Consider the following 15,115-nt stretch of genomic DNA (forward strand, 5'->3'; position numbering starts at 1 on the left):
GCGCGCGCGCGCGCGGGCGCGGGCGCGCGCGCATGTGTTTCCGGGCAGAGGGGCCCTTTTTCAGAACCCACAGCAGGTCGGGCCTGGGCCGCAGTGAGGCCTGGGCCAGGGTCCTCCCCGCGCCCCCCTTCCCCCGCCGGCCGCGGGGGTGCGAGGGGGCTGGGCTAGCCCGCCGGAGGCCGCCCGCCCCGCTCCCGCAGCCGCCGCGGAGGCTCTGCAGTGAGGCCCCTGCGCACCTAGGTGGAGCCCGACCCGCGGTTTTCGGCTGGACAGGCCCCGCCTGACCCGCCGGCGCGCCAGGCGGGGGCGCTGCAGGGCGGCGGGGGGTCCCCCGGGTCCCCTGCGCGGCCCAGTGCGCATCGGCGGCTCCGCGGACCGGGCGGAGCGCAGACGGCGGCGGGCGCGGGCCGGAGTCCGATCGCCGCGCGGGCCGCCTCCCCAGAAGGGGCCGAACGAGCGAGCGAGCGAGCGAGCGGGCGCGCGCCGCCGGGCCGGAGCAGCGGCTTCCCGCGGGCGGCGAGGCGCGCAGCGTCGCCGGCCCCACCTGTCGGCGCGGCGGCCGCCGCCACCGGCCCCTCCGCCGGCCGCGTTCCCGGCCCCGGCCCCGGCCCCGGCAGCGCCGGCCAGCGCGAGCGGCCCGCGGAAGCGCCGGCCCGGGCCTCGTCCCACGGCAGCGGCGGAGGCGCGGGCTCCGGGGAGCGCGGAGGCCGGCCCCGTCCGGGGCGGAAGGGGGGGCGACCGGCCCGCCAGCCCCGGGCCGCGCAAGTTGGATCTCGGCGGGCCCGGCCGGGCCCCGGCGGCGGCGATGGTGCGGCAGCCCCGCACCCTGCGCGCAGTCCCGGCCCCGAGCCCGGCTCTCCGCGGCGGCGGCGGCGGCGGCGCGGCCCCCTGAGCCCCGGCCGGAGCGAGCGCGGCGCGGCGGCGGCGGAGGCGGCGGCGGCGGCGGAGGAGGAGGAGGAGAGAAGGAGGAGGAAGAGGAGGAAGAGGAGGAGGGGACGAAGAAGGCGACGCCGAGCAGCAGCGGAGGGGCCGGGGCGCGCAGCACCCCCCCCCCCCCCCGCGCCGCCGGCCGTTGCGCAATCCGCGGCCCGCCGTCCGGGCCCTGCGGGCGGCGCGGCTCCGGGGGCGGCGGCGGGGCTGATTCATGGGGCCGCGGCGGCCGCCCCCCCGCGCCCGGGCCCCCGGCGCCCCGCAGCCCGCGATGGTGGCCGAGTGGCCGGAGCGGCGGCCGCCGCGGCCGGAGACTTTCTGCTAACCTCCCCGCCCCGCCGCCCCTCCCCGGCGCCCCCCGCCCCTCCCCTCCCCCTGCCCGAAAGACGCGCATCGCCGCCCGGAGTGGCGCCTCCAGTCGCGGCGGCCGCGGCGGTGGCGGCGGATGGGGGGCGCGAGCGGGCGGCCGCGGCGGCTGCACCCGGTGGGGCGCTGATGCGGCGCCTGGACCTTCGCTGCGCGACTTCGGGGGCGTCGGCCGAGTGGGCACTCCGCGATGCAGCTCCTGAAGGCGCTCTGGGCACTCGCAGGGGCCGCGCTCTGCTGTTTCCTCGTCCTGGTGATTCACGCTCAGTTCCTCAAAGAAGGTAATTGTCCCCGGCGCGGACCGGCCCCCGGGCGCTGTCCCCGCGGCCGCCCGGGCTTCCAGCACGTTCCGCCGGCGCCACTGCGGGCCCGGAGCGGCGGCGCGGACCTTCCCGCGCCCGGCGCTTCGGGACTCACCGGCGGCGCGGGGAGGGCGCCGCGGCCTCTGTGCCCTCGCGCCGCTCGGGGCCCCAGCTCTCGCCGAGGCTGCCGTGCCGGTCCCCTGCCCCACTCGGCCCCGTTGGCAGCGGCGCCCGCCCGCTCTCCGCGGGCCCTCGGTAGATGGCACCCGCGCTCCACGGTGGCGGGGCCGGGGCGCGCGCGCGCGCGCGGGGCTGGGGGACCGGCAGGAGCCAGGGCGAGGCCTGCGCACAGCATGCCGCTCCCCACGCCACCTTCCCAGCCTATTCGGGGACCCGTGGGCTCGGGGAGCCGGGACTTGGTCGCCAAAGTGCGGGGGTTGGGGGGGGGGCTGCCCTCCAGGTGCCTGCTGGAGCGGGGGCCCCTGGATCCCGTTCTTGGGACTTGGTTCAGGCGGATGCCTGGACGGTCGGACCCTCGAGGCTGGAGAGTACTCTGGGACCTCGGGTTCCGATATGGTCAGGTGGGCACTCCTGGAAACTTCCTGGCCCCGAGCAGGGCTCTCCTGGAGCTTGGTCCTGGTAGAGCCGGGGCTGAGCCAGAACAGGAGACCCAGGGCACTCCAGGCCTTCGGTTGTACCCACTGCCTGGGGCTGTCAGCCGCCCTTGCCCTCAGGCACCTTGCTACCAGGGCGGCCGGCCCCGCGCCCCCCTGGCCAGCAGGGAGCGCTGAGCACTGGAGGGAGCTGGAGTGGCTGGGGAATGCTAGCCCGTCCTCATTAGCCCTGGGTTTGGGTTCCTACAAAGGAAGGATTTGCAACATTCAGCTGCTTCCCTGCCTAATTAATGAGCCGCTGCTGGCTTCCCAGGGAAGCAGGTAGGTGTGGGAGGCCAGCCCCAGGCTGGGTGACCTCCTCCATCGGCCTGGTGGCCGTTTCCCTCCGTGGAATTTGGGTCCAGGCCCTGAAGGGGGAGCTGACTGTCCCAGGGGCTTGCTGTTGGCCTGCCCTGCCCTGCGGGTGAAGTTGGAGGCCAGCTCCCGGCCACGCCACCTGCCTCTGGAGTGGGCGGTCCTGCTTTGGGTTGGTGGTCCCACGGGGCTGGCACGTCCCCAGAGGGCTGTTCTCAGCCGTGTCTGCTGCCAGGGGACCAGAGGACCCCCCCCCCCAAGTGGCCAGGGGAACCCTGGGCAGCTGGGCCTCGTTGGGCCTTTAGCTCTTTACCCTTCTCCCTGGTCTTTCCCGTTTGGGGGGGTTCGTCTTGGAAGGGGATCGCGCGTTAAAGTTTTACGGTCTCTTTCCAAGGTCGAAAGTGCCCGTCTACATGGGAAGTTCCCGCGACGAAGAGCCCTTTCCCTGATATTAAAGCAATGATTTAGAAAGAGGGTCAGGCCGCTGGCCTCTCCGATTGCGTGGGGCTGAACGGGTCCCTTCCGCTCGCCCCACGGGGACTGAGCGGTCCTGGTGCCTTCAGGGGACAGCACCATCCTCCTGAGGCGTCGGGTCTCAAGGACAGTTTCTTCTGGCCGGGAGGAAAGAGCTTCTGTCCCCTGGGTTGGAGGATGCCGGGTTGCAGGGCAGGGCAGGGTTTAAGGGAAGAACGGGGCTCACAGAGTGAAGTGTTTTTGTGGGTGGTCGTGGAGAGCCCTTCACAGGACATCTCGGCATTCATTCTAAGCGACAGATACACACACGTGTGTGTCATGCGGTGGCAGGCCGTGGAGGACGAGGAGGCCGGGCCGCCGGGCCGCGGGGCCGTGGAGCAGGCGTGTGGTCAGAAGGCGCATGTCCCTCAGACAGACAGGGCGTCCCGGTGTTTGCCCGTCCAGCCGTCCAGGCGCCGGAGGTCCGTCAGCGTGCGGTGACACGGAGGCACTGGCTGCAAGGGGCTGTCCCCTTCGTCACAGGGGAGGCCTGGGGCTCTTCTTGGTCCTCAGGCCGTGGGAGCCGGTTTTCTTCCCTCCAGTAGCGTGCTGGCCCGCGGGAGGGGGGCGGCGAGGCGGGCCGGCCGGCAGTTGTGACTTGTTGTCTGCAGATGAGTGCGAAAGGGCTGATTAAGTAGCCATTTCCGTGACTCTGGCTTTTCAGGGATGAAGAATGGGGGGCCCAGGGAGCCGTTTGTCCACACTTCACCTTTTGTGTGGAGCTGCGGGCCGCCCTGTGGCTGACCGGTCCCCCTCTGGCCAGCCGGCCTCCCAGCGTTTGGGAAGATGAATCGGGCTGTGACCGGAGATGCACGCACATTGTGGTTCCCCGACTGCAGCCGTGGCTGGTCCGGCCTTTGTCGGGACGATCCTGACCCCTGGGTGGGTCCCGCCTGGCTCGGCCGGCCGAGGGCCGAAGAGGGAGCCCCAGACGTGGCCCCGGTGTGGGAAGTGGGGACGCCCCGGGGCCTGGGCGGCACCTTCTCGGCTCACTCCTGGGGCCACCCCGACCCCCTGGGACACAAGAGGGGCCTGTCTGTTGCTTCTGAATGCAGCGTGCAAATGTGTGTTTGGGGGTCTCGGGAACCAGATTTAAAACCCAGCTGCTTACTCAGGAGGCAGGTGCCCAGGTGACGGGGTGCTGGGGCAGGGGCAGAGGGAACCCCTTCCTCTACATCCTTAGTTACGTCGGGCCTCGGAACAGGGGGTTACGGGAACGGCTAGAATCATAACAGTGTTTCCCACCTTCCTCTTCAAGGGACTTTAATATATTTTCCTCCCGTCTTTTATTCACTTGACAGATTACAGCACTGCCCGCAGATTAACGGCTTTTGTGTCGATGCCTAATGTAACAGGAAGAGCGACAGAAACACTAAAAAGGAGCGGGGAGGCGTGAGAGCTGATGCCCGGCCGAGCCAGGCCGCTCGTGGGGCGAGGTGTTGGGGGCTCTGGGACCCGGAGGGGGCGGGAGCAGGCCGGGAAGTCTGCATGCAACGGCGAAGCTGGGATTTGTTTCTGGAACGTGGTCTGGGGATTTAAGTCTCTCTCTGGAAACCCTTTCGGTGGCAGACGAGTGCGTGAGACGGGCGTGTGTCGTGTCAACAGCCTCTCTTACAGCTGCTACCGAGCGCTCGCGGCGGGGTGGGGAGGTCGGCACCGGGCCGGCCGCCCTCGCCGTGTGCCGGCCTCGGTCCCGGGGCTCCGAGTGCCGTGGCTGTGGCCCGCGAGGCCTCAGCCGCTGCTCCGGGCCAGGCTGTGTGATAGAGTGGATACGATCCAGCGTTCACGTCCCGAGTCAGCTCGTTGTTCTGAGGGGGAAGGGTAATTCTGTGAGCCCGAGGCTGGGAAGGGGCACGTGTGACCCCATCGGGCCCCTTAACGGCCTTCCGTTAGTTGGCGGCCTTCCGTAGTCGCTAATTGCTGTCGTGGTCACGAGATTCGCAGCTGGCACCGAGCGTCACCAGCTTCCTTGCAGCCACCAGCTTGTTCTGAACAAGGGACAGGGAGAGGATCGGGGACTGACACGGCACCCTTCCTGAGCGAGGATTCCGTCGGAAATGCTCGTTGGCTCGAAAACAGCCCGACAACCTCTCCTGGTTATGTGGCACGCATGCGCGTCCCCGAGGCGTGAGTCGGCAGGGGCTGGCGGGAGGCCCGCCGTGGGTTGGTGCGGGCTCGGCGGGGAAGCTGTTCCTGGCGGTTCTGGGCCGGGGGACGGTGCCCAGCTCCGTCGTCAGAGTCGCGGCTGCAGAGGCAAGCCTCGTTCACAGAGAGAGGGCCGCAGCCCCGCGCCTGGCCGCCCTCGGCCGCTGTGCCAGTGACCTCCACCTGCTCCCCGCATGGCGCCTCCCCAACCCTCCAGCAGATGCGTCGGGGGCTGGGGACGTGTGAGTGGCTTCGGGAGGGGTGGGATTGGAGGGCGTTAAAAATAACCAGCTCCTTTATTTATCATCATTTACTATCGTTTCTCATGTGACGAAGAATCTGATAAATGAAACCCACACCAGCCTCAATGGGAATCTCAGCGCCGAGATCCCATCCTCAGGACTGGGAACAGAGGGGACTTTTCCGACGTGACACAGCTCGCTGCAGCCTTGGGCGGGGGCGTCTGCACTCTGGGGGCCCCCAAAGAGCCCTGGGGTGTCTGGGGGCACCGCTGCGGTGGGGGTGGGGCCGTGCACGTGCCCACGCTGGGAACGGCGAGGCCTCGGCTGAGGTTCTGGCAGGCAGCAGCCTCCCACCTCGTTCTGTCCGAAAATGGCACGGGGAGCCACGCCGGGGACGTGCGGAGCCCTCGCTCAGTGGTCCGCATGCCGTCTGGGGACACCAGGAGCAGAAGGGGCGGGAGGGGCGGCCACGTCCCCTCCTCTGGTGGTGATGTTAATGACTAGTAAGTGACATCTGGTTGAATTATTCAAAGGCCCCATGTGTCTGTGGTTCTATATGCCGTCCTGAGGCGTGTGGAGTATATCACATGAATCGTGGGCCCGACTGAAAATACAGCCTCTTAATTAGGGGCCAGAGCGCCTGTGCGATGGCGTGCAAGGACAGGGGCGGAGGAAAGCCCGTCCGTTGTGTCCTGAGTCACACAGGAACGAAAAGCACATGAAAGTATGTGACGCGTGTGAAGTGAGCTACGCTGTAAGCACCTGCACAGGTAGCATAGAGCAGCTACTTGGGCGCATTTCAGGGAACGGATTCGGGGCTCCTCTTGGATGAACGTTCATGGCCCGTATTGCTGTCCACCTGCTGTCAGCCAGGGGGGCCTCCGCCGTGGTCGCCAGCGTTCCCAGGACTCTGGATCCTGGCTCCGGGGAGCCCTGTGGGAAAGGGCAAGGCTTCCTCTCCCTCCAGGGCCGGGAGCACATGTCCGTGCTCCCCCCCCCCCCTGCCCCACAAATGGATGGACAGGCCCCCACCCCAGGACCACCTCTGCAGGTGGGGGCTCCCCAAAAGGAAGGGAGCCTGAGGACCAGCGGAACGGGGAAAGGGTGGGAGAAAAGCCCAATCCGCGGAGGTCCACCCTGGGACCCGGCCCGAGTCCTGGGGGGCCCGCTCACCAGCCTCGGCTGATAGCCTGCCTTTCCCGGCGGGGGGGGGGGGCTCTCATCGCTCCGTAGACCTGGTGAGTCAGGTGCAGGACGGCCAGACCCACCTGCTCTTTCTGGCTGTTACTTAGTTACTGAGTGCGTGGGGACACTGCTGACAGCCCCCCTGCAGAAGCTGTTGGCAGGGGTGGCCCACGGCTGCAGGCAGGGAGGAGGGTTATCCGGCTGTCGGCCGAGGTGGGGGGGCACCTTGCTGTCGACACCCCCAGCTCCCCACGCGAGCAGGCGCTTCCTCCAGGCGCCAGGCGGGGAGGGGGGTGGGCAGCTCCCCAGAGACCCTGGCTTTGCTGGATCATCGGCTTTTCCCCGTCTCCACTGCCTGCAGGCAGGTGCCTGGATGAACCCAGGGAGGCAGTCAGGGTGCACGAATCCGTTTCCCTGTTGTGTGGGCTCTTTGAGGCACACGTCACAGGTGCAGCTGTGCGACCCCGAAGGTGCCCACGGCAGCTCCCAGGTGAGCCCTGAGAGCACGGAACCCCTTTGTCCCAACAGTTTTGTAGGGACTGGAGCTGGAGGTCCACCCCGCGTGCCCCCGCCACTCCCAGCCATCACGGAGAGGTCCCAGAGCTCTGCCCCGGACCGCCGGAAGTTTCTTTGCAGCCTGATGCGTCACGCGTCAGAGACTCAGACCACCGCCTGGGGTTGAGCCACGGCTCACTCTGGGTGGACTGCCGCCCGTCACGTGGACGGCAGGTGTGTGTGCCATGTGTCCGGCCTGGGAGGGGTGGTGCCAGCAGCTCCAGGGGCCCTGCCTCTTGTGGGACTGATGTGGGAGCTGCCGTGGTCATGCACGTGTCTTCGGTTCGCCTTTCCCTCCCTGCCTAGTGGCGTCCACAAGTCACTTGTCATTCCGTCCGATTCTCGCTGAACGAGGGAGGCCGCTCTGCAGGTGGGAACACGGTGGAGGGAGGAGGCTCTGGACGGCCGCAGACAGCCTGGTTCCAGGAGCATGAGACCGACGTGGCCTTGTGTCTCAGGCCCTCCAAGCGGCAGGGCCCCCAGGCCTTAGGGCTCAACCCTCCTGAAGCCCCTGAGCTGTGGTAGGAGGACAGGCCGCCTGCTGGAGCGGCTGTTCTCACCCGCAGGGCTGGTGTGGACCTCAGGCGCCCAGAGTGGCAGCCGCCAGCTCTCGCTGTCCCCGAGTGCCTGGGACTCCGACGGATGGGACGGGGCCTCGAAGGGCCGAGGCAGTCGCCCTGCGGCGTCCCTGGGGGCCCTCAGCCTGCCGGCTCATGACCTGTGTGGGGTCTGACCGGCACCTGCTCCTGGGCTGGGGGTGCTGGTGCCCCCTGCCCCCACTCAGCCGAGCCTTCTGCCCTCTGCCCTGTCCTCTTTTGTTCTTGTTTTGCACCACAGAGAACAGACCGGGCTCTGCTGGGTCCCGAAGGTCAGCGTGTCACCCGTGGAGCGGTGTCACCCTCCCCCCCGCCCCTGACCTCACGCCACCTTGGAGTTCTCAGAAGCGGGGCCTCCCGCCGCCCACCCCCAGCCCAGGCTGGACCTCGTTTCTGGTCTTGCCGGGGCTCCCCCGTTACCTCCCATGGCCTCACCTACCCTGTGAGGAGGGTGTGGTTGGAAAGTCAAGGACAGAAGGTGCAGGGTGTGGCCAAGGCCCCAGGGCCTTCAACGCTGAGCACCGGGTGCCACTTTTTCTTCCTTGCGGGAACGCAGATGTGCATCCTGGGAAGCCACACGGAGGTGCGGCAGCGACCCTGCAGGACGGGCGCCCGCTGGCGGTCTCGGGCAGGGTGACGTCGGCCTCAAAGCTGTCTGTCCGCCCACGTGACCCCGCTGTGCAGGGGAGGCCACAGGGGTTGGGCAGAGACCTGGACGCCAGCCACCGGTTCTGAGCCTCGGTCTCCTGGTCCGACGGTGGGATCCCGTGGTTGGATGTGCCGAGGGGGCTCCCTCTGCCCTGCCCCTTGCCTCTAGGTCCCCCGACCTGGGCGGGGAGGGTCGTTCTAGAAGGCTCCAGCTCTGGGTGAGCTGCCCTCTGAGAGGCTGCCCGAGGACCCGGCCAGTTTTCCCCGACTGACCGTGTCCGCCCTCGGCCCTGTGGTATCTTCCCCGTGCGTGATTAGAGGAGGCTGTTCCATCTTTAAGCACACTCTTTTCTGCCTGGAGAAAGCGGGTTTTATTAACTCCTTACCTTCTTTCTCCTCCGCTTACAGAAGCAGCCAGGCAGGCCCTCTGCTTTGCTCACCAAAGGCGGAGCCCAGAGCTTGTTATAAATGACTGTGCCCTGTGGGCCTTACAGCCTGCGTTCAGCCCTCTGACCCCGGGGGGCACCAGGGCAGCGCGCACCCAGTCCCAGGACCCGCGGCCCCGTGACAGCCTCAGTAGGCGTGCCTCGAGCACAGATCAAGTGCCTGCTGTAAGCCAGCAGGGCTCTGTGCTGGGGAGCTGGTGGATCCAGTGGGATCCAGTGTGTAGAGAGGATGAGCGGGGGCCCGAGTGTGTGCACTTGGGGGGAACGCACAGCAGCGGGGCAGTGGGACCCCCCAAAACACGTGTGCCCTGGACCCGTGGATGCGGCCTTCTTTGGAGACAGGGTCTCTGCAGATGTAATTAAGGTAAGGGTCTCGAGATGAGATCGTCCTGGACGAGGGTCCACCCTAAGTCCCCCGACAGGTGTCTTTATAAGAGAAGAGACGTGGGGGGAGGCGGGTGAGGACGGGGGCAGAGACTGGGGGACAAGGGCTGCCCACGGCCACCAGGAGCAGAAAGAGGCAGGAAGGAGCCTCCCCGGGAGTCTCCAGAGGGGACACAGCCCTGCCCCCCCTGGGTCTTGGACCCTCCACATCCAGGCCTGCGGGAGAGTGGATTTCTGTTGTTTGAAGCCACATGTTTGTGGTGATGTCAGGGCAGCTCCAGAAACGGATAGGCCGCGCGCGGAGGAGGGGGCACACGCCGTGTCACCGGAGTCACGTCGCCGGGAGTCACGCCACATGTGCCGGGGGCTCAGGGAAGCGTGTTCTCCCGGGTGCTGGGTCTCACTGCCCTCCCCCGTCTGTCTGGTTTCTGGTCAGGGTGTCTGGGCCCACGGAAGTGATGACCTTGGAGCTGCCGGGTGGGGCAGAAGCTGCTTCCCCAGGTCAGGTGTGGGATGGATGGGGCCACCCGGAAACTCCGAGCACGCCTCCCCCATAAATCCAGCATTTCGCAGAGTGAGGCACGCTTTATGCAGCACGGGTGGGCATTTTTCATTTTAACGGCCATGTGTTTATTTTTATGGGCACCTTCTATTTGTGGCCATGGCGCTGGCTTTCCGGTTAAGAGAGAGAAAGGGCTTCTTTTGGACAGGAAGGTGGGACTCGGGTGCAGTGTCGTCGTGGAGAGACTCGGGGTGGGTGTAGTGCACGTTTCCTGAGCACCTAACTGAGCTGGGAGTTGTTGGGACCAAGGGCGCCGGGAGCTCCGGAGAGTTCTGCAGGCTGGGGGGCTGGGCTCCAAAATGCTGGTCACTTCCTCACGGGTGTCCAGGCTGGCTCAGCGGCGGAGCCGGGCTCCACGATGGAGGTCAGGATGGACAGGTGGCTCCGTCGGCTTCCTGGGGCCGCCGTCACGAAGGACTGTGGGTGGACACTTTGAGCCGCAGACCCTTCCGGTCTCTTGGCTCTGGAGGCCACGGTCTAGACCACCATGGGGGCAGAACGGGTTCCTTGTGGAGGCTCCGGTTCCTCCCAGATCCAGGATGATCGCGTCTCAAGAGCCTTGACTGCACCTGCGAGGACGCTTGGTCCAGATGAGGCCACCCTCCGAGGTTCTGGGTGGATCCATCTTTGGGGAGGCAGTTTACCCACCGTGTTGGGGTGGAAGGGAAGGGGCCCCCGTGCCTGGGCTCTGACGCCATCTCCCTGGGCCAGAGGCCCGATCTGGCGGATCCGAGAGCCGCAGGCTCCAGCTGTGCTCCAGTCCGTAGCCCCTCTGTGTTGGGCTCCGCTGGGGCCTGGGGGCCCGTGCGGTTGGAGGGCGGGCGGGGTGAGTGACCCATAGGACAGCCAGCGGCTCCTCGCTGGAGGGACAAGACACGTGTGCCTGGCCTGCCCCAAAGCAGATTGATTCCGACGGGCATGGGCTCTTGCCAATTTGACAGTTACCTGGTGAGATAGTAAGAACGCGGTTCTAGTGTCTTCCCTTCTTCCTGGTTTATGCTTCGTGCACGGATTGCTTCGTCGAACTTTCTCTTCTCTGTTCTGTGGTGACTTGACAGTGAACGCGAAACGGGAACTCGTGTGTTTTGAGTTTTTCCCCCCGTCGCTGGCAGAGTGTGAACAGGGAGATGGAACCCGCTTTCCCTAGAGAATCTTCCGGATCGGAAGGCGGTTCGTCCCGGGTGGAGAGCACCAGTCAGAACCAGAAACTTGGGGAGCGGGAGAGGGGTCCCCAGGCCCGAATGCTGGCTGCCTCCTGGGTTCCTGCTCCCACGGGGCTCTGGTCGAGTGCGTCTGACCCCCAGGTGGCAGGCCGGACACAGCCATATGCCTGGGTGTGGCTTACCACGTTTTGGGGGAGGGCGGCGAGCTGTCCGGAAGGTTCTGGGAGGGGAGCTCACGGTACAGATGGTCCTTTTACTGGTTTGGGAGGGGACGTGGGATGCATGGGCCGCTGGAGGGGTGCAGGCGAGCGAGGATGAGGGCAGGACTGTGCCCCCAATGTGGAGTCCCAGGCAAAGGGGGCACACCGAGTGCCGTTGGAAGTAGCCTGCTGGGGCCGTGCTGGCCAGAAGGAAGAGGCGGGCACCCCAGCCTGTCTGTAAGGCCAGTAGTCAGCCCCCCTGCATGCCTGACCTGTTCCGTGTCACGTAACGTCCCCCGAGGTGGCAGGTGGGGGGCAGGGGGAGTCAGGCTAAAGGCGGAGAGGGGCTTGCTGAAGCCACGTGGCCCTGAACCCCTGCAGACGTGAGGGTGTGGTGCTGGGGGTGGCCCAGGAATCTCCCTCCCCCAGCAAGCATCTGCCCGGACACCTGGGAGGTGGCTGCAGGGGTGGGGCCGGAGGGCTCCCTGGGGCTTCTGCAGAAATCTCTTGGTTGTGCTGACGTCCTTCCGGGGACTGGCTCATCCCATCTGTCACCGAACACTCTCTTTGCCATGCTCATCTCTTCTCTTTGCCACTGACCTTGGGGGCTTAAGGACCCCATGCCTCAGTTTCCCCCATTGGGGGGCTGTGAGCACAGGTCCCCCGGGGTGGTGGTGAGGGAGAGGTGTGTTCACGCATGCAGGAGGTCACAGCTGAGCATGTGGAAAGTGCTGGCCTCACGTCACACCCAGCTTGGGATCACCATCCCGCCCGTCTGTCCTCTGACACGGGTGGAGGACTCTGGATTGGCTGCTGTGTCCCCACTGCCCCCCCATCTTTGCACCCCTCCTTTGCTTCCTTGTTGTTCATGCCGACCCTCTCCCTTGGGGGCTGAGAGGCAGTTCTCGGCTGGGCTCTGGGAGGCTCTGGATGGAGGTTGTCAGAGGGAGGGCCCTGTGTTGGGTGACGATCCAGGGTACATGGAATTTTCCAGAATACTTAGCAGACATAGGCAAAAGGGGCCTTCATGAGGTCCTGCCTGTGCTTTCTGGGGCTGATCTCAGGGGTCACTCAAGAGGGCGGTCAGGGCCCCCGGGGCTGAGCCTGGCGTGGTACCTGGTTGGTGCCTGGAGAGCCACCAACGGGGTCCTGGGCCTGGGGGAGGCTTACTGAGGGGGGACAGGAGAGCCAGTGACGGCCTTGCCTGTAGCCCCGGGACGGAGCCGTCCCCTGGTGACCCAGCTGGGGGCAGAGCAGCTCCGGGGTGGCTGGCCTGCCGACTGCCTTCACCGGCCCGCTGCCCTCTCCTGGGCGAGTGTCTGTGCACAGGTCCCCGGCCCACTGTCTGCTCACTGGACGCCTTCCCGCTTCTGCGTATAAGGTGACGCCTCGGAGCCCGTTTGCCCAGAGATGACGGCACAGAGGAGGTCTGCCCACGTCACCTCGCAGGTGGGGAAACTGAGGCCCGGCAGCAGGCTGACTCCTCCAGGGCCACGTGGGTCTCGGTTAGTGATGTTGGCAGATGTTGGGGGAAACGGGTCTTCAGGCAGGGAGACCGGTGCGGCCGAGGGCTTTCTCGTTCTTGGTGCAACAGGGAGGGGTTTCCAAGCTGGCTGCCGGGGTGGGGGGGGGCAGGGGTCTGCAGAGGAGGACTGATGGCGCGCCAGGTCTGAGCCCGACAGGCTATCAGATTGCAGAGAAATGTTCCTGTAACCAGCCATTGTGTGGGAGCCCTCGAATCTGTACTTGCCCTGTCCCCCCGAGTGACACACGTGTCTGCTCTCAGGCATGGGGTGGGGGGCTGCTCTTGGTCTGTTCCCAGGGCTGGGCACGTGTGTGTCCAATGCAAGTCAGCACCCGGGGACACGGGGCCACACTCACCGTTCCCAGGGGGCCCCCGTGTGGGTCCCGCCAGCTGCCTGCTCCTTACTGAGTGTGACCGTGGAGCTTTGTCTAGGGCTGGGCCGTGGCTCGTGGTCTCCAGCTTTGAGTTGTCTACCACGGACCGGGCACCCTGTCTGTGTTTCCGGGTGGGCTGTTGGGAACACAGACCCCGTGGTTTGGCGCTCTGACTGCCGCGCCCAGGGAGCCTTCGTCTGGCTGGTCACTGAGCCTCGGATGGCCTTGGCAGGTGGAGCAGACGGGCTTCCTCGGTGTACCCTGCCCTGCCCAGAGGAGTCCGTGCCCCTACCCCCCGGCCCACGAGCCACCCTCGTCTTGCGGGCGTCGCTGCTTGCACGGGGAGACACTGCACCTGACCGCACCTGTCAGCGCCGGGCGCGTGAAGCCCCGTGTCCACGCGGGCGACTCTGGACGGAAGAGCTTCCTGGAGCCCATGACCCGGTGGAGTGGCAAGCACCAGTCTCCCTGCACACACTCCCAGCTGTGAGCCCGCAGCCTTGGCCTCCACTGCTCCCAAGTGCAGAGGAATTCTCCCTGTACCTTCCCGGGCAGAAACACAACCCGGGGGCCCTCCAAAGAGATCTGGGTGGGGGACTCCCTGTTCCCAGAATGGTTGCCCTCTAGGCTCCTGTGTTCCTCTGGGCCCCAGGGGTGCGGGGAGGCGATCACAACCACCCCCCTGTCCCCCCCTCCGGCAGCTCCAGCTGGAGCCTGCCGGGACCGAATGCAGCTGACGGCACTCAGGGGCTCCAGCCACACAGAAGAGGCTGGGGCAATAGATGCGTTTTGTTCTGACGATCAGCACGCCACCAGCGGTGATGAGATCCTTGCTGGGCAGGGGGGCCAGAAGCCCTTCTCTGGGCGAAGGCAGGCCAAGTGGGGTTCCGTGGGGGCCGCCGAAGCCGTCCCCGTGGGCCACGCACAAGAAGTGACACTTTGGGGGATGGGCATCAGCCCAACAGGTGCAGTGAGCCGCCCGCCCGCAGGTGAGGGTCCCCGGCACCTCTCTTGCCTCCGGGGGCCGAGGAAGATCCCGGGTGCTGGTTAATTGGCGTCCGTGTGGGGCCGTGCCGACTTCCTCAGGGTCTAATCCTTTAAGAACAGAGACAGTCTCCAGTACAGCTGAGTTCTGAGCTAAGTAAATTAAAACTTCTGCTACATGATATCTCGCAGCCTTATTAAGCGGCAAGATTATGCAAACACAATCATTAAGTATGATTATGCAACTTCCAGTGTGGTTCTTACAGGACATTCATTATCTCCCCCCCCTCCCCCCCCCCCTACGTAAGCTTGATTCCCAGGGAATTAGTGGTATTACTGTTCAAATCTTAACTTTTGTGTTAAGCAGGCTCGTGGCAGAGCTTTTGAAATACATCTTGAAGGCGGTGTTTGCATCTCAGGGTTTGACAAGGGAGTGAACGTGACGAAGGACGAAGCTCGCTGGTCTGGGAAGATTCCGGCCGTTGCGCCGATAGGCTTCTCCTCGCCTGATTAAAACGACGCTCTGTTGTCCTGAAAGTTACCGAGACGGAGTTGTTTCAGACAAGGTGGGGGACGGCGGAGGGGACGCCGCCTCGGGGGGCCTAGGGCGAGTGTTCCTTTCTGCTCCCCGCGGGCTCGGCCGGCTCTGGGCCCAGGCGCATGTCTGAGACCAGCGGACGGTGGCCTTCCCAGCCCTGAGAAAGCCGGCAGGTGAATGGACGACGGGACGCGTGCCGATGAGGTGGACTATGACTCAGGCGTAAAGAAAAAGCACGTTCTGGCACCTGCTACAACGTGGACGACCCGTGAGGGCCTGGCGTTACGTGAACCAAGTCTTGCTCGAGGGAACTCCTGTTCGGTTCCACTTGGGCGGGCGGCCTGGTAGTGGTCCGATCACGGACACAGAAAGTCGGATGGTGCTTCCTGGGGCCTGGGGGGAAGAATGGGGTGTTGGTGTTTAGCGGGGAGCAGGTTTCCTTTCGGGAGGACCACCAAGTTCTGGACACGGATGTGGTGACGGTGGCAC

The 15,115-nt window shown here is 66.0% G+C and overlaps 1 protein-coding gene across 2 annotated transcripts in view; it reads left to right on the forward strand.

Moving 5' to 3' along the window:
* Nucleotides 1-15,115, forward strand: part of TAFA5 (TAFA chemokine like family member 5) — a 196,519-nt gene that overhangs the window by 70,486 nt on the left and 110,918 nt on the right. Inside the window, exon 1 of one of the 2 annotated variants that reach the window (XM_045465850.1) lies at nucleotides 1,347-1,577. The exons of the other annotated variant lie outside the window; for it this stretch is intronic. Within the exon in view, the coding sequence (XP_045321806.1) occupies nucleotides 1,487-1,577 (91 nt within the window). The 5' untranslated portion in view covers nucleotides 1,347-1,486. Of the gene's footprint in view, nucleotides 1-1,346; nucleotides 1,578-15,115 lie in introns of those variants that run through there. 2 annotated transcript variants of the gene reach the window in all.

This window comes from Leopardus geoffroyi, chromosome B4 (assembly GCF_018350155.1).
Source record: "Leopardus geoffroyi isolate Oge1 chromosome B4, O.geoffroyi_Oge1_pat1.0, whole genome shotgun sequence".
Taxonomy (NCBI): domain Eukaryota; kingdom Metazoa; phylum Chordata; class Mammalia; order Carnivora; family Felidae; genus Leopardus; species Leopardus geoffroyi.